Source organism: Hippichthys cyanospilos, chromosome 17 (assembly GCF_059441005.1).
Source record: "Hippichthys cyanospilos isolate Australia breed blue-spotted pipefish chromosome 17, RoL_Hcya_1.0, whole genome shotgun sequence".
NCBI classification, from domain to species: Eukaryota; Metazoa; Chordata; class Actinopteri; order Syngnathiformes; family Syngnathidae; genus Hippichthys; species Hippichthys cyanospilos.
Genome location: NC_142385.1, coordinates 7346357 through 7365195, shown reverse-complemented (window position 1 = coordinate 7365195; position 18839 = coordinate 7346357). Strand labels below are relative to the sequence as shown.

Here is an 18839-nt window from a genome sequence, read left to right as displayed (position 1 = left end):
TTATTCTTGAAAAAATGATTTTGTTAACAGGATTCTGGAGTACATGACCGCAGTCCTCAGTTTTTTTGGGAACAGTTGTTGCGCTGTTCTTCAAAGGTGATAAACTGAAGCCGCCCAGATGACATCCAGAACCTCCTGCAGATGTGTCCCGAGGAAGAAAAAAGAAGTCTCTATGCTCTTAAAAGGATCTGTGCTCCACAACTGGTTTAGCAGCGATTTCAACTGTCATATCTCACTCTTGATAAAATTTGTCATTGATATTATTGTTGATATTGAGGCTTTTTTCCAACCAAAAAAACGTATTGAATGACTTTTTTTTTCCCACACAAAAACAACTATTGTATAATAAAGCTTTTTTTTTTTAATTACCATGTATAGTAAGACTTTTTTTGACCTAAAAATGACTATGTATGAATGACTTGTTTCACACAGAAACAACATGTATAATAGTATTTTTTAAATTACCATGTACAGTAAGGCCTTTTTTTTGTACAAAAACAACCATATAGATAACCATAAACATAAACATAAACCATAAACATAAACATAAACATACATATAGAAAGGCTCTTTTTTGCACTGAAACATCCAGGTATAATACAACTTTTTTTTTTTTTATTACCATGTATATTTAGGCTTTTTTTTGGACAAAAAAGTACTGTTTGTATAATGGCTTTTTTTCACATCGAAACAAAATGTATAATAAAGGTTTTTTTTTAAATTACCCAGTATAGTAAGGCTTTTTTTTTAAATAAAAACAAACAAACAAAAAAAACGAAGACAAAAGACAACAGCAATGAATAGAATGGGTTTTTCACACAGACAACCATATATAGAAAGGCTTTTATTATTACTACGTATAGTAAGGCTTTTTCTTTTCTTTTTTTCTTTTTTTTTCTTACAAAAAATTGTATAGTAAGGATTTTTTTTCACACAATAACAACCATATATAGTAAGGCTTTTTTAAAAAAAATGTTACATAGAATTACCATGTATTGTAAGGCTTTTTTTGCACAAAAACAACCATGTATAATATGGCTTTATTTTGACAAAAAAAAACAAAACAAGAAACAACATTTTTATCTATTTTTTTCATAAAAAAAACAACTGGCTTCCCCCCCCCAAAAATGACAATGTATATTAATGCTTTTGTTTAATGAAAAAACAGACTAAAATGAATTTTTTTTTACCATGTACAGTAAGACTTTTTTCATGAAAAAATGACCATGTAAAGTAGTTTGTTTTTGTTTTGTTTTACACAAACCAACTATGTAGAGAGGGTTTTATTACTTTTGTCCTCAATGACAAAATGATTTTTTTTGTTTACCATGCACAGTAAGACCTTTTTTAATGAAAAAATGACCATGTAGAGTATTTTGTTTTTGTTTTGTTTTACACAAACCAACTACGTAGAGAAGGTCTTATTACTTTTTTCCTGCAAAAAACGACTGATTAGTCCAGCTTTTTCTACAAAAACAGGCTACATTTAGTATTTTTTTTGCACCTAAAACACCCACATGTATGAAGGCTTTTTTTTTTTTTAAACAAAATTGACCATGATTACTAAGGCTTTTATTTTGACCAAACAAGCATGTATAGTTAGTTAACCGAAAAATGACTGCGTTTAGTAAGGCTTTTTTTTTTTTAAATCACATATCGTAAAACATGACACCTGAAACGACTCCCAGGTTGCAAGTCCAGATATAAAATGATCAGTCCTGGGATTTGCCAGGGTTAAGGACGCTTAGAGCAGGGCTTTTAATGGCATGACGTCACATTAATTAGAGGCCACTTTGATCCTTTCAGCCCCTAAGCCGCGGCGTGTCCCGGGACACCGTCAGTGATTCCCGTTTGGTCGCGCGGAGGAGGATGCGCTCGCGCCTGTAGAGCATTCACCCTTTCCTTCTTTTTTTTTTTGAACTTCCCTCTCAGGAGATGCTTCAATAGGACAGTCCCAAGTTTGAAAACCTCGCAAGAATGGCCGATAAAGACAGCGTGGAGAAATATCTGGACAACAACCCGCAGTTTGCCAAAGAATACTTTGACAAGAAGGTTCGGGCGGAGGCCCTCAGCGCCGCTTTCTCCGCCAGCCTCCAGGTGAAGGATACGGCCTCGTTCAAAGATGTCAACTCGGTGCAAGAGGCCGCCATTATTTTCGAGCTGGTGCAGGCTATGCAAAAGCAGGGCGTGGTGGAGGAGTCGCTTCACAAGGTGCTCCAGCGGGTGGCCCTCATCCTGCAGGCCGACAGGGTCAGCTTCTACCTGTGCAGGTCCAGGAACGGGACGCCCGAGCTGGCCACCTGTCTCTTCGACGTCACCCCGACGTCCAAATACGAGAGCAACCTGGTGCACCCCCAGACGGAGATCGTTTTCCCGCTGGAGATGGGCATCGTGGGCTTTACCGCCTCCTTCAAAAAGCCACAAAATGTTCCCGATGTCACCCAGGTGGGAAGTAGAAAAGGAATGGCATCAATGGCAATGTCGAGTCCATTTTGTTCTTCGGAGTTCTGCTAACGTTTAATACGATGTGATCCAGTCTATTCATTTGTGTCCACTGGAGTGGACGTTGATTTTTGGTCTATGTCTTTTGAATCTTTGGAGCGACGCGACTAAGTCCTAGTGTCCTTGCCATTGATGTCTCATGTGTTTAAGTTCAATTCACTTCACAGTCTTGATGGGACAAAATGTCCACAACAATGGACACAAATGATTATCCTGGGTTTTGGGAGGAAATATAGCGTGGAAAGTCTATTGGCAGATTTTAAGCTCCAAAACTTTTAAATGGCAGCGTCAGATATATTTATCAATACGTCTGTCCACTGTTGTGTCCAATTTGACAGCAGTATATCGCATTCCACGCAGTTATATGAAACATCATTAAAAGGCCCAGGGTGTCCTCAAATGAGCACACTAAGGACTTAGTCAGGTCGCTCCAATGATTCAAAAGGTATAGACCAAAAGCCAATTTGTGTCCACTACAGTGGACACAAATTAAAAGGCTAGGTCTTGGAAGGTTCTTGCTCATATTTATATGATCGGGTAATAAATACTGTGATGTCAAGTATTGATTTCCGGTGAATCGATTATCACACAATTCCTGTATCATGATTACGGGCGCAATGATTAATCGACTACATTAATCGATTGGTTTTGATAATCGAGCCCTAAGATTCTTCTAAGTCTTTGTGAAAGAATCTGGGTTGAATGAAAATTAAACATTTGATTTATTTTGTAATCAATGTTCAACCATTTTGCCAATTTCGCGCCACTACCGATCAAACCAGATATTGACTCATTAAAAAAAAAAATGTTTAGTGCATTTTCTGTACAATTTTAACAAAAGTTCCTATTTTTGAACAAAGGGATGTGCGTGAAAACATCATAAAATAACAATAACTCATAACAATAATCCTTAGCTGCAGCCCTAATGGAGAAATCGCTATACGATGTGGGCCAACTAATCAATTTTGCATTAACGTTTTGTCTGATATATTGCTGAATCAAATTTTTTTAACTACTTCCAATGAATCAAATGTCGCGTAATTTTTTTAAAAAAACGATCTTATGGTTTATATCGGACCTTATTACATCATGCAGGTGTGTTTAATGCTACGTCCTCCGGCTGTCGATCTGTGTTTATCTCGCTAATGCTCTTAAACGGGCTATAAAAAGGAAGCTCGGGTCCAAAAACAATCCGTTCAATTTATTTCGGAAAAAAAAAAAAATACGAAAGGTGACGCCTCCATTTGTCACGGGTAAAATACGAAGCGGGCCCGCTTCATATTCGCTCATTACTCAAAGGACGTAATAAAAATCAGGAGAGTCGATTTCTGGTAAAAATGTAATTAAAAGCCGTGATGAATTAGCGGCTCATCATTCAGTGTTGTCTGTCATCAAGGTTGATTACCGACACGGCGACTAATCGCCGTTTATTTATGAAAGCAAGCAAGACGAGATTAATTTTGGAGAACTATAGAAACGGCAGTGATCAGCGCGGTCTTGGCAGCGGGCGCCTTGTGTAAGGCCCTTAATTAAACCGCGTGGGATTAAATGGCTAACCCGTGTCAAACGTTCTGCTCTTCTCCCAGAATAAAAAGTTTTGCGACTTTGTGGACAAGCAGACGGGCTACAAGACCAAGTGCATGCTCACGTATCCCCTGGTGGCTGACAAGGAGTGCATCGGGGTGGTCACCGCGCTCAACAAGATCGGAGCGGCCGGCTTCACGGCCGAGGACGAAGCGGTACCGCTGAATAATAGCGCCTCTTCGAAGATCAATTTTTTGGGGAGGGCTCTAATCTGTCTGTGCTCCCCAGCTCTTCCACAAGTACATGACCTTCGCTCACGTCATCGTCCTGCAGAATCACATGACCTACATGTACAACGTGGAGTCCAGGAGGAGCCAGGTAAACAAAAGGGAACTTGTGCAGGACTTAAAATATTTTGGGGTCATTCTATTGCAAATCATCCTGGCAGAATTTGAGCCAATAGTTGTCAGTGTGATAACTAAGGATTTGTGCCATGTTGAAATTTGAAATGTTTGGAACATCTGGGTGAAATTTCAGCTCCATGGTGCCTTCTTTTAAAGCTATCCTGTTGATGTTGTGAAATGCCTTTGATGTAAAGAACAAAGGATTGGACAAAATACTGCACAAGGCTCCCATAAAATTATTTTAGCCGACTTTGAAAGAAAAGCAGTTTTGTTTGATGATTTGATGACATTCATTCCAAGAAGTTATATACTGTCGAAAATAGTCATGGAAAAATGCAATACAAGTGGTTAATTGTGAAAAAAAATGCAATTCATTTTACTGCACATATGTGATGTATGTTCACAAAACCTGGCTTACGCTGCGGAGAATAATTTAGTTACTGATGAAAATACACATTTTTTAAAAATGTCCATTTTTTATATATGTTTCTAAAACATCAATCTTGATTTTTTATTTCACAGACAGATCATCAGTGCCAATATTTTGCATTTCTGACAAATATTGGCCTCAGTTAATGTTAGTAAACGCTGGTATAAATTAACTCAATGGAAAATGCACTTACGGTTAATTATAAAAAATGTTAAAATAGATTACTCAAAACTTTGGCACCTGAGACTAAATGTTTGAATTCTTAAAAGATATAAAAATACGTATTTGGGAATGATTAACAGTTATTTTCCCCCCAAATGACAAGCATTTGGTAACTAAATAGGTGGTTGCTATCAGAAGCTAACATACAAATATTGTACCTCGGAATTGAACATATGGACTCTTAAAAGACATAAAAATATGTCCTAGGCAAAATGACAAGAACGTGGCAGCTAACTTATTTGTTGGCTAACATCGGAAGCTAACAAATACAGTACCTGTCTGGAATTTAAAAAGGCATAAAAATACATCCTTGGGAATATTTTTCTTATTTCTAAATGACAAGCAAATAGCAGCTAACAAGTCGGTGGCTAACAATAGAAGCCAACAAAAATTTGGTGCCTAGAACTGAATGCCTGGATTCTAAAAAGACATAAATATATGTCCAAGGCAAAATGACAAGAACGTGTCGGCTAACTAATTGCTGGCTAACATCGGAAGCTAACAAATACGGTACCGGTCTGGAATATAAAAAGGCACAAAAATACATCCTTGGGAATAATTCATTTCTAAATGACAAGCAAATAGCAGCTAACAAGTCGGTAGCTAACAATAGAAGCCAACAAAAATTCGGTACCTAGAACTGAATGTCTGGATTCTTATAAGATATAAATAGATGTCCTTAAGAATGATGAGCATTTTGTTTACAAGACACAAGCACATGGCAGCTAAATATACAGTGGCTAACATTAGAAGCTAAAATAAATATGCTATGAATGGCAGCTAACTAGTTTGAGGCTAGCATAACAAGCTAACTGGTTTGCTTCTTGCGTCCACGTTTAGGTGCTGCTCTGGTCAGCCAGTAAAGTTTTTGAAGAGTTGACAGACATCGAGAGACAGTTCCACAAAGCTCTCTACACCGTAAGGACCTACCTGAACTGTGAACGATACTCAGTAGGCCTCCTGGACATGACCAAAGAAAAGGTTGGTCTTGAACAACATTTGCGGCCTTGAATCGAAACCCGACTAGAACCTCAAAATCCTCGTTGTTCTCTCTGATTAGGAATTCTACGACGAATGGCCAGTGAAACTGGGAGACGTGGAACCGTATAAAGGCCCCAAAACGCCAGACGGAAGGGTACCAAAACTTTCTTAAAGACTGCTACGTTTTGCCCACATGCTCTCTCATATTTGTTTTTTTTTTTTTTCTTTTTCAAACGTAGGAGGTCATCTTTTACAAAATCATCGACTACCTCCTGGAGGGCAAGGAGGAAATTAAAGTCATACCGTGAGTGGAATCGACATGGGTTCACATAATAATGCCACACGGCACCAGCACAATACAATCCATCAATTTAGCGCTGACCTCCTCCAAGGCCAAACATTCCCAAGGTGGATTAGCACCCCCTTAGTGCTGCCTTTCAACAATAATTAATTTGTTGCGTTATTCGACCAGACATTAACAAAAAGTTTGCGGCTCAAAAGTGAGGTAAAATTTGTAGACGTTACGCAATCTCGCTAACTGACTGACAAACTCGTTTATTCAAACTCCGTTTCAAGGTCGACAATTTTAACTGAGGTCATGGAGGTAATGGAAAATTAATTAATCTGTCACATCCATAATAGTAATAAAAATATGCAAATGTTGCCACATTTCATACATGAGTAAAACAAATGACCTTCGCCCCATTGAATCAAATAATGGCTGAATTTTTGTTTTAAGCTGCTGTTTGTTTCTTTCAGTGGTCCGCCTGCAGATCATTGGGCTTTGGTTAGCGGGCTGCCCACCTACGTGGCAGAAAATGGCTTTGTAAGACCTTCCACGATTCATAACTATAAAAACAGTACTTGTCAAAAGTTTGGGAACACCTTTACATTTACTGTTTTTCTTACTCCCGTTTTTTTTTTTTTACTTACACTGTAAATCAATACTGAAGTCATCTAAACTATGCAGCAACAATTTCCTGGAGTAAAAAAATGTTATTCAAACCAGAAAATGTTTTATAAATTTCAAATTTTCAAATTTACGATGTGGATGATGCTTTGGGTGATATTAAAGGTGTTTCCAAACTTTTGACTGGCACTGAGACCCAGCCTAGTCATTTGCGTCCACTCTGGTAGACATTTATTTCTGTCTATATCGTTTGACTTGAGATAGCCACTACTAAGTCCTAGCGTCCTCAAAAGACGACACCCTGGCCTTTTCAATGATGAGTCACGTGTTTGACTAGAATCCAATTCACTTTGCTCTCTTTTTGCAACAAAATGTTTAGTTGAACTCTTGTTTGAATGGCAATTATTGAAGAGACAAATTTTAACAGGGATTCTGCGGATGTCAACAAATAAATTTACCCCTTTACTGGTAACAGTTCAGACGATAGTTTAAATAGGCAAAAACGGCCTTTATTAGCACACATTTTTCTATTTTTAAGTCCCAAACAGGCAAGAATTTTCAGCATTGTAGAAAAATTTAATGCTATGTTAGAATTTCAGTAATGGCTGTTACGAATGTTTTCGGTTGTTTTGCCTGTTTAGACTATTGGCCGAAAGCGGCCACTGTGCCCAGTAAAGGGTTAATATTGTTTAATGCTGTCATAATAAGTGTATACTTTCAAATTAAGAGTAAATTAATTAAAGAACACGAAGCGATGTATATCATCCAAAAATGCTTTGCGCTGGTTAGAGGGTACTTGGGTAGAACAATTATTTCACAGGGGGGGTAAAAAAGATGGAAAACCGTTGGTGAAAATAGTAAATAATATTTTCTATTTTCTTTTACAGATTTGCAACATGATGAACGTGGCTGCTGATGACTTCTTCACTTTTCAGGTGTGAAATTGGTAGGGATGGGCGAGCGAAGCTTCATGAGGCACTTGTAAAAAATTTTGACTTCACCAGAAGACACTCTTGGTTCAAAGAGACAAGGAAATTCTAATACGCTTCCACTGCAGCAGTGTTTATCTTGACAACAAGAGCACCATCTAGAGGAGTAAAAAAAAAAATAACTGATGCTTCATGAAGCTTCATTTTGCTATCCCTAGCTAGTACCAATATCAGGTGCTTATGATAAATGTTCATACTAGCCACGCTAAGTACTCAATAGTAGTACTGGTATTAGTCTGAAAAAAATGGAGAATCCCTGGTGTTAGACATGACATCACACACAAGAGTCTATTCTAAGGTTTACGTTTGCGTGTGTCTGCCCGTCGTTAGAAAGAGGCAGCGGACGAGACGGGATTCATCATCAAGAACGTGCTGTCGCTTCCCATCGTCAACAAGAAGGAAGAAATCGTAGGCATCGCGACTTTCTTTAACAGGAGAGACGGCAAGCCCTTCGACGAACACGACGAGCAGATCACAGAGGTCGGTGGGCCAAATTCCATCTTAGGGTGGTGCCCCTTTTGTGAAATGCAGCCCCCCCTCCCCCAATTGAAATTTGGTACAACCCCACTGAGCTACAATTTTTTTTCCCTCACAATTTGATTGTACTTCTTAATTTATTTTTAATCTTATTTCAAACAATGAACACATCAATTAGGAAAAGGTCCGCGTGAATCCAAAACGCGGCGTGTAGCACATTAGCGTCCGCTTTTATCAGTGGAAGCAAAAGTATCAAAAGAGATTTGCCACTCATTTTGGTAATGACTTTATATAATGAGGCAATTAGATGAGTTATGTCGTTTCTCACATCCTCTTCCTTCATCTTTATTTGTCTTTAGCTTGGAGCCTTTTTTGAAAGTTTAGTTTTGACTTTTTTTCCGACATCCTGTGCTACGTGCCCCGCAGGCGCTAACCCAGTTCCTGGGCTGGTCCGTGCTCAACTGCGACACCTACGACAAACTCAACCACATGGAGTACAGGAAAGACATTGCCCAGGAGATGCTTATGTACCAGACCAAGTGCACCACCGCTGAGCTGCAGTCTATCCTGGTCAGATCTTCCGCTCCGGAATTGCACCGATGGCACGGGCCGAAACATTCAACTTTATTTATTGAGTTGTTTCTTTTGACTTGATGCCCAGAATACCAAAGAAAAGTTCGATAGTGAGCCCGAGGACTGCGACCAGAAGGAGATGTACAAGCTTTTGGTAAGTCTAAGGAATTGATTGAGGGCCTTTATTTGTCGAAGGAGATTTTAAATCATTCGATCCTAAAGACAAATTTTTGCGTTTCTTTTTTTTTTTTTTTTAACCTTTTTCAAGTGTTAGGCTAAAGCAGGATCTAAGAATGGCTGATACTAAATTGGTAATTAAATCATAATGAAATACTGAAGTTTTACCTGAAGTAGTTATTTAAGGTAATGCATTACTTACTTGCTGCCTAGCGTGATTGATTATTGTAGTTACCTAATGTATTTGTTTACATTATTTACCTAATGCAATGTTTCTCAAATATATTTCGCCAGGCCCCCCCTAGAAAAGAGAAAAAAATTTGCCCCCCCCCCAGTCGATGCACTGACTATAAATAAGATTATTATTGATGAAAATTGTTTAAGTATACCTACACATGTATCCTTTTTAACATTAACAACAGAAAAACGCAACATAAATCAACAGCTGTTAATTATTTTTAACGCGTTTATACGGGTTACAGCTTAGTCTAAAACGGAAAAAAAGAAGCAAGTGCACCAACGTGCCTGAAACTAAAAGAAAATGATGAAAATTATTACTTGTTTTCAATTACATTCCACATGACAAAAACTCCTGGGATCATCCACGCCCCCCCCCAGGGGGGCCCGACACAATATTTGAGAAGCACTGACCTAATGCAATCGATGAAATAACTGATTACTTACCTAAAGTACTCGATAACTTAGTACTTAATCGCCTAAAGTAATACTAAAAAAGTAGACATTTTAGACCATCCTTTCACCAAAAAAAAAAAAAAATATATATATATATATATATATATATATATATATATATATACACACACAGTATATATATATATAGGATATCCGAATACCAAAATATTCAATAGCTCCAGTCCAAATTGCCTGATGGAATAATAACAAACTATACTTCTTTTTTACTGACTGCCGAACATCCCATTTTGTCTGCAGAGAGCGACATGCCCGGCGGCCGACAACGTCAATGGCGAGAACTTGTACTCGTTTGCCTTCAGCGACTTCCCCGTCTCAGAGTTCGACCTCATCAAGGCCGGCATTCGCATGTTTTTTGAGCTCGGGGTCGTGGAGAAGTTCAAAGTTCCCGCAGAGGTGAGCGGGAGGCAGGCCCATGGCCGTATTGTTGTTCTTGACCCTTTGGGCCACGATGTCATTTCATTGTTCATTGTTAGCACAACTATATTTTCTCATCATTACAAATGTCGGATGAAAATGACCTGCCTTCCTTTGTGAGGCGGGTGAACCTGGTTGTTAAAGCCAACATTTTGTGTCCTTCCGCAGACGCTGACCCGCTGGATGTACACGGTGCGGAAGGGATACCGGGCCATCACATACCATAATTGGCGGCACGGCTTCAACGTGGGTCACACCATGTTCTGCCTGCTCCAGGTAGCAAACCCGCCCACACTGGGAATATAAAGCATGATTATTGGAAATTCCTGTGAATAAGACTCTTTTTTTTGTTTGTTTGTTTTTTTTTTGCAACAAGAACTTTAGCAATACATAGAGGTTGTAATGAATTACAATATTATATATATATATATATATATATATATATATATATATATATATATATATATATATATATATATATATATATATATACACAGTGTTGTAGTGGGGATTTTTGGGTGTACGCGATTCTGGGATCTTCTATATATACATCAATCATAGGCTACAGTAGGCTTTTTCTCTGTCATTTTAGTGCAGGGCTAAAACTGAAATAAAAATTCAAAACCTCTGTATTTATATATCGTAACTCAACACGATTCCCTGAATGTAACATCTAAGTATATTAAGAAGCTCCTACCAGTTAAAAAGGTTTAAAAGCAAAGTAAAGGGATAAAACAAATTACTTATGATATTACCCTAATTGAGGTAGAGTGCGAGAAATTTTATTTTTGAAAACGTGATTTTCAAAAATATGTTTTGCGCAATCTTAATAGTAGGTATGGGAAAGCATAGTTTAAACTGTATTTATACTTTATTGGTATGTTTTGAATTGTTATTTATTCATATTGTTCACTCTAATAATAAAGGATACAAGCAAAACAGGGGACTATAATATACCCAAATATTTAGAGACAAAATTCCTTATAAGGGGTGATTTTTTTACACAGGTATTACTGTATACCCAGGGGCGTATTATACACAGGTACGTGTTAGTCTCAGGATTTTACAGTGAACAAATTTTCGATCATTTGAGTGAAGTTGTATCATTTCTCATAGAAACAGTGATAACGCGACACTTGTTCCTGCTTTTTCCAGACAGGCAAGCTGAGGAAGTACTACTCGGATCTGGATGCCTTCGCCATGGTGGCCGCCGCTTTCTGCCACGATATCGACCACAGGGGCACAAACAACCTCTACCAGACCAAGCAAGTCCAAACTTTTTATGTGATGGTTTATGTGTGGTTTTATGTGATTACTTCATCCCCCCCTCCCTCCCTCCCGTGCAGGAGCGCATCTCCTCTGGCCAAACTTCACGGCTCGTCCATCATGGAAAGGCACCACTTGGAGTACAGCAAGACCCTCATGGGCGAGGAGGTGCGAGACGTTTACCGCCAATCGATTTATTCCATTCACCCCCTAACTTATTTTGCTTTGTATCTCGCAGACTTTAAACATCTTCTGCAACCTTCAGAAGCGCCAGTTCGAAACCGTGCAGCACTTGTTTGACGTCTGCATCATCGCGACCGACCTGGCGCTTTACTTCAAGTGCGTATTTGTTATAATGCCTTACATGCCGTCTCCGTGATCTAAAAATGTCCCGTTGTTGCTTCCCGCCACAGAAAAAGAACCATGTTCCAAAACATCGTCAACGCCACCGAGCCAATGACGGATGAAAAGGAGGCCACCGCCTACATATCCAACAATCCCACCAGGAAGGAGATCGTTATGTAAGGAACATATTTCTCTTTGCCACACCTCACATATATCACTTTTTTTTTTTTTTTTTAATAACATTCCCATTCCTGACTGGCTATCTATCTCTCCTGATGCTCCTCCAGGGCCATGATGATGACCGGCTGTGATCTGTCAGCCATCACCAAACCCTGGGAAGTGCAGAGCAAGGTGGGTGGCCTTCGCAGCCTCATAATATCAATAAAATGTTATCTCAGGCGACATGCAGAGCACATTTGAAATATAATTGAATTTCTATTTTGTCCTACACACAAAAAAATCCTTTACCGCCATTGGCGTCTATAGAGCTCAAACATCCTTTTTCATTTATCTGGCAAGGCAATGAATGAGTATCAAAAAAGCAAGTGGATGCACTATGTGGTCAAAAGTATTTGGACATTCCTACTGCAATGGGGAAGAAAAATGAGTTGTCAAAAGACGGTGGCTTGTTGCTAGGCGGAAATTCTGGGACTGCTGTTTCAGGGGCTCTTGCCCGCATGAGGTTGAAAATTAATAACAAATTGTTCAATAAATAACTGGTGTGCCCTCGTTTATGTGCGGGTCAGCTCCCAAAATACACTCAATAACCAAAATCAAGAAATCTTTTTTTACATTCTCTTACATTAAAAAAAAAAACATAAAATAAATATTTTTTGTTTGGTCTGGAAAATTATCTGCAATGGATGAGGTCATGAATACAAATCCATGTTGTAGCGGTTGAATTTTTAGAAAATAAATGTTATTTTTAATAAATAAAACATCTTTTTTTTAACTTGTTTGACTTAAAAAAAAAATTAATTTGGGCCCTACAAAATTAATTGGAAGAGCTGTAAAACTGTATGTTGTGTTACCCCACATGGTCGAAAACAGACATAAAATATTGGCATGAAAAAAATGCATATAGAACACAAAGGTGCCGTAAACAAAGTTGTTAATCAACTCATTTAGCAGCCATTTTTAGACTCTCCTTTAGGCTGAAACTTGAAAATTTACCTGGCATTAACATTTCTGTACTCTTGTAAAAAAAAACGTAAAAATACGTCTGCGGGATTAAATGAGTTTTTTTTGGTCGATGAGATGTTTATCCCTATCCTCTTAAGACGTCGAGTTGATGAAATTAATTCAGCAGATGATTCTTTTATTATTTTAATAATCCCCCCAAATATTTTGTTTTCCTTAGTGATGACTTCTTAACTATGGGTCAACAGGTATATTTTGAAATATTTCTTTTTTATTTCCAGGTCGCACTGATGGTTGCGGCAGAGTTCTGGGAACAAGGAGATCTGGAGAGGACTGTTTTGGACCAGCAACCAATTGTAGGTGTCCAACTTTCTTTTTCAAGGTGTCCAATTTTCTTCTTTAATCTAAAATGACTCTTTGCGTGTGATTGTGATTTTTCCAGCCCATGATGGACAGGAACTGTGCCGAGCAGCTACCCAAGATGCAGTGCGGTTTCATTGACTTTGTGTGCTCGTTTGTGTACAAGGTAATGAGTTAATTAGCAGCGTTGGCGCTGTGTTGCGATAAGGGCGCGATAGGAGGCAGAAAGCTATTTGCACAACAGTTGCTGGGGCGGCTCATTGCTCCCACGCAATCTGGAATTTAAACGGCCGGAGAAGCCGATAGTTAATCTTATGTTTTTGGACCGAGTTAAAATTTTAGTAAGAGCCCCACTTTTTTTAAGTGGTCAAACGCCATTAAACTAACAGGACATCCTAAAATACAGCAGTATATGTACTATATATAAACATATATGTCAGGCAACCCTAATATACATATATACATACTATATATATATATATATATATATATATATATATATATATATATATATATATATATATATATATATATATATATATATATATATATATATATGTATGTATTAGGATGTCCCCAATACAACTATGACAATGATATTGATCGATCCCAAACAGTATTAGCAAGAACGATACATGCAACAAATACTTGCTGAAATGACACCATTCAAAAAAAGGAACAGTCAGCACATTGTGAAAGAAAATATGACCCATTTTTTGGATATAAGACCAGAAGCGATATCTGGAATGGATTGCTTCCATATTTTGCAGATTTTGAGTTTAGAGCATGGGTGTCAAACTCCTTTTTATCGCGGGCTATTTAGTAGCTACAATTTCCCTCATATGATGGGGAAACCAAGTTAAATTATACATCGTCTTGAAGTAGTCTACACAACAAATTGATGGCTTAGTAGTTTTGAAATCAGAGGTAAAGCATAAGTTTATTAATTTATTGTTGACGTTACTGTTTAAAAAAAAAACTATTTGCTTTCACAGGCCACCTAAAATGAAGTGGCGGGCCGGGTTTGGCCCCAGAGCCATGAGTTTGAAACCTGCGGTTTAGAGCAATATAATCCACAGATATCGAACTGCAATCCAATATCAAACTCAAGACATCTCTAATTAAAATATATATATGAATTAGAGATGTGTAGGTATTATTTTACAGTATTGTGTACTCAAACTACGGATGGCCATTTTGGTGCAGGAAATTTTATATATCAAAAGTAATAGCATTGGTACTGGGCATTGGTGACTACTCAAAGACTTAACACTCATAGTAACAACCTCAAATGAAGTGGTATCAAACCCTGCAAATAAATACATATACAGTGTATATATATATATATATATATATATATATATATATATATATATATATATATATATATATATATATATATATATATATATATATATATATATATATATATATATATATATATATATATATATTGAGCACAACAAATATTCTCATGACTACACATACATGGTGGGCTGAAAAACACGTTTACATCTGAACCTGTTGGCCCTTGCAGGAATTTTCCTAGGCTGTTTGTCAATCACAAAAGTATTTGGACAAGAGCGCACATGCAAGGAGGGTTTTGACAGGGCCGTGGTGGTCTACCAAGCTTGAGCTAAAAAAAAAAAAAAAATCTCTCAATCTTTCAGGAGTTTGCCCGCTTCCACAAAGAGATCACGCCCATGTTTGACGGCCTCAACAACAACCGCGCCCACTGGAACGAGCAGGCCGAAGTGTACAACGCCAAGATGAAGGCCATTGAGGACGAGAAGAAGAAACTGGAGGAGGAAGAAGCCAGGAGAGGTAGCGTCCTTTTACAAAAAAAAAATATTGAAGAGCAGCTTTTCGAGATTATGAAAAGACCATCTCGTGAATTATATTTTAAACATGTTTAAAAGCCAACGTCTTTCATGTATGTGCATCATAACAGCCAAATGCTGCTTCACCATGTTTCCTTTGGAACCTAGGCTCTACTACTTGATCGTAGTCCGTAGATCTCAGATCTTCTAGCTTTATAGTCATTGAGTATTTCCTTTATGTGCTATGTCCCCCTGGTCTTTGGTCTACACTACACTCCAGAGACACGACCTATTCAATTGTGTCCATTGTTGAGGACATTTGTTTTAGTCTTGATGTTTTTACTCATTGATGTTGGAAAGATGTAGACGACTCATTTGAGCTAAGTCTTAATGTACTTAATTGGGGACACCCTGGCCTTTCCGAAGATACCACCCATGTGTGAGTGGGATCCATTCAACTTTGCTGTCTTAACTGAGAAAAAATGGACACAACAGTGGACACAAATGAAAAGACTGGTTCTCAAGATGATATGTAAAAAAGTGACTCAAAATTTTGAACTGCTGAGTGTAAGTAGAGGTGTTCTGTGGATAATGTACTCTTGAGACCCAACATATTCATTTGTGTCCACTGTAGTAGACATTTGTTTTTGGTCTCCATCTTTTTACTCATTCGAGCTAACCTACGAAATCCGAGTGTGCTCAAGAAAAGACACGCTGGCCTTTCCAATGATGTCTCATGTGTTTGGATTAAATGCATTTCACTTTGCTGTATTGCAGAGACAAATTGGACACAACAGTGGACACAACTGAAAAATAGGCTGGGTGTCAGTAGGATATAAAAACTCATATTACAACAAAAATGTTGTCATTCTTGAATGATGTTGATTGAAATACAGTATACATATTTAATCAACTTCTTGCTTTTCTCTTGTTTTGTCTTTCAGCTGGCGGCGGTGACGGGAAGTCAAAAACATGCACGATCTGCTGAATTCCTCATTGCAATACTCGGATGCGGACTACAGCTGGACTGGTTCAGCTAATTGGATCTATAGTTCTTTTCTGGTTACCTGGCCTGGGCTAGACCCCCTCTTTTTTTAGTCTCACCACCTTCTACCCGGATTAGCGGAGGCAAAGAAATCCACAAACCACGATGCACAATGGGACAACTTTAAGGACAAGATGGACGATGGAATAATTTTTCTCAGGGGAAACTTCTACTTCTTTGGAAGCATCCACGGACGCTATCGTGTTTACGCTTGCTAGCCAATTAGCACATCTTGACATTTTGCTGGAAATATCAACCAAAATTGAGTCCAAAATGAAGAGACATGCACACAAATATGCAAAAAAGAATGTGTGTATGTTTTTTTTCATTTATGATACATTATGGATGAAGAAGGAGGAGGAGGAGGAGTTTGCAACTCAACGACGTTACACGTCAAAGAGCCATTTTAACTGGATTGGCAGTCAATGAAAAAGTGTGTTTCATGAAACTGTGAAACTATGAATAAGATTATTTACAGGGTTAAAAAGACAGGTTGCGAATGTATGACAGTTTTGGCACCGAAAAAGTCACTTCTGTCTCTGATTGGTTGCTTTTTTTCAGACACTGTAGTTTCTTGCACATCAAATTACAAGCACAAGACGAGGTGATATTTTTCTTTACATATCAGTCATTACGACCCTGTTAAGAAATATAACCATTTTTAATAACATAGCAAACTTACCGTTAAAACATACAAGAAAGATGGTTCTAAAAACTAGACCCAAAAATCCAAACTTAATATATCAGTGTATAAAAATACATTTGCACGATTGACCATTTTTAAAACAGCCTATTTATTTATGTCCACAGAAATGGACATTTGTTTTTGGTCAGCATCTTTAGACTCATTTGAGCTACCTAATTAAGTCTTAATGTCCTCAGTAGAGGACATCCTTGCCTTGTGAATGGGAGGGACGCAATTCATTTTGCTATCTTGCTAAGACAAAATGGACACAATAGTGGACACAAACGAATAGGAGGGCTCTCAGGAGGACAAAGACTCTGAACTTTTAATGTCTTTATGTGGGTATGTTCTAGGGATCATATCCTTCAGAGACACTACCTATTCAGTTGTGTCCATTTGGAACATTCTGGCCTGTCCTATGATGTCTCGTGTTTGGGAGGGATACAAGAAACTTAACTCTCTCGCTGCTACGTAACGGAGACAACTGTAGACAGAAGGGCTTTATTTTTACTGGCTTATCAAGGACAATGCAAATTTACCCAGAATGTTACCCTGCATTATCCATGATGATGTGAAGTGATTTAGATGGAAAAAATCCATAGAAATCCCCTGCTTGCATGACTCGATTAGCAGGATTTCACACGCATACATAGTGGATAACATAGCACGAAAAATGTATAAAAAATTACCAAGGCGTGAAATGGATTTGTGAGATGTAAAAAGCACTTTTTGCATTGACTGCGAAAGAAAAAAAACGATAGCGGGAATCCCATAGGGGGTCTTACTGCGTGACTAGCTAAGCCTTATCAATATGTCGTGTTGATAACGTGACACGCGCATCGTGTTATTGATCAGGTCGAAGTCCCGTTTGAGTGGCGCAATCTCTGTCTGGATGCCGGAACTGGGTCGCCCTGCACTTTCCCTGAATCCTCCTCTTCCTCTTCTTACACAACGTTTTCACCTCGAATCAATGAGGCATCAATCAAACGTCCCTAATCCAATCAAGGGAGCTTTACAACTAGCTGGAAAGTATTCCCGCTGCTTTTTGAGGAGCATCACCCCCCCCCCCCCCCACCCCTCCACCAAAATGTTAGGAACATTTCCTGTTTGGCATATGAAATGACCTCTTACTGTATGTATGTACTTGTCATGAGATAAAATAAAACTGCTGCATGAAGTTGAAAGTGTCACTTCATCACACGCACTGAGACTCGTCGAAGGTTTGACAAAGAATGAAGCCCCCCCGCCCCAAAACCGCCCCACCCATAGAGGCTTAGCAGAAAACAAGCGTTCCTTCTTAGGTCGCATATCGTGCAGGGATCTTAGAGGCTCCAAAGCTGGATGAGCCTGGCAGGAAAGAGGATCAGCGGATTGCTTCTGATCCCCCGCCTGATTCGACACTGTCTGCTCATGTTCGACATCCCGTAAAGCAACGCTGTCGTTTTTCGGATATGGAGTGGGGAAAACCCAAGCGCGGGGAAATAATTCTCAAAACTTGTCAAATCATGTACAGTGCTGTATTGCAGAGACCAATTGGACACAACAGTGGACATAACTGAAAAATATCTATATAAGCCGATAGCGAGCTTTGATTCCATTATCTTGGGTGAATATTTAGAGGGGAAAAAATGATAACCAATTTGTCTCGTCGAGGCATGGGCCGATAACCGTAATGGTAATATGTCAAAATTTTGAAAGTCACTGTTTGTTAAAACCGTCCAAATCTGACAAAACCGGTAATCCCCCCATGCATCGTCTGCCTTAACGGGTAATTTGCAGCCTGCAGCGAGAGGCTCCTCTTAATGTGACTCATACTCTTTGGCTGCCTCGACCAATCACGTCCACTTCCTGGTGTGTCGGC

At 38.6% G+C, this 18839-nt stretch overlaps 2 protein-coding genes across 3 annotated transcripts in view; one reads left to right on the top strand and one right to left on the bottom strand.

The window, feature by feature from the left end:
* Window positions 1-1830: 1830 nt before the first annotated feature.
* On the top strand, window positions 1831-18155 carry pde6c (phosphodiesterase 6C, cGMP-specific, cone, alpha prime). Of its 2 annotated transcripts, XM_088439546.1 has the most exons (22): window positions 1831-2445; window positions 4089-4241; window positions 4315-4404; window positions 5923-6063; window positions 6143-6217; window positions 6303-6367; window positions 6823-6889; window positions 7861-7908; window positions 8293-8442; window positions 8866-9009; window positions 9101-9166; window positions 10141-10296; window positions 10486-10593; window positions 11473-11582; window positions 11664-11751; window positions 11822-11922; window positions 11997-12104; window positions 12216-12279; window positions 13350-13424; window positions 13511-13594; window positions 15099-15252; window positions 16193-18155. In XM_088439546.1, the coding sequence occupies exons 1-22, from the start codon at window positions 1978-1980 to the stop codon at window positions 16234-16236; spliced, it is 2559 nt and encodes an 852-aa protein (XP_088295672.1). In that variant the 5' UTR covers window positions 1831-1977; the 3' UTR covers window positions 16237-18155. The 2 variants fall into 2 exon arrangements, with proteins under 2 accessions (XP_088295672.1, XP_088295671.1); XM_088439545.1 differs by having other exon boundaries at window positions 11473-11751.
* The window catches only part of fra10ac1 (FRA10A associated CGG repeat 1), a 30660-nt gene continuing 21852 nt past the window's right edge, over window positions 10032-18839 (bottom strand). The window contains exon 15 of the mRNA XM_088439548.1: window positions 10032-10611. The gene's annotated coding sequence lies outside the window, so the exon portion shown is untranslated. The remainder of the gene's footprint in view (window positions 10612-18839) is intronic.

Bases quoted from the DNA above. Each gene is read 5' to 3' on its own strand.
- pde6c (XM_088439545.1), top strand. From the start codon at position 1,978: ATGGCCGATAAAGACAGCGTGGAGAAATATCTGGACAACAACCCGCAG. The intron at 6,368-6,822 runs GTGAGTGGAATC...TGTTTCTTTCAG, and splicing joins GAGGAAATTAAAGTCATACC to TGGTCCGCCTGCAGATCATT. The intron at 10,594-11,472 runs GTAGCAAACCCG...TGCTTTTTCCAG, and splicing joins CCATGTTCTGCCTGCTCCAG to ACAGGCAAGCTGAGGAAGTA.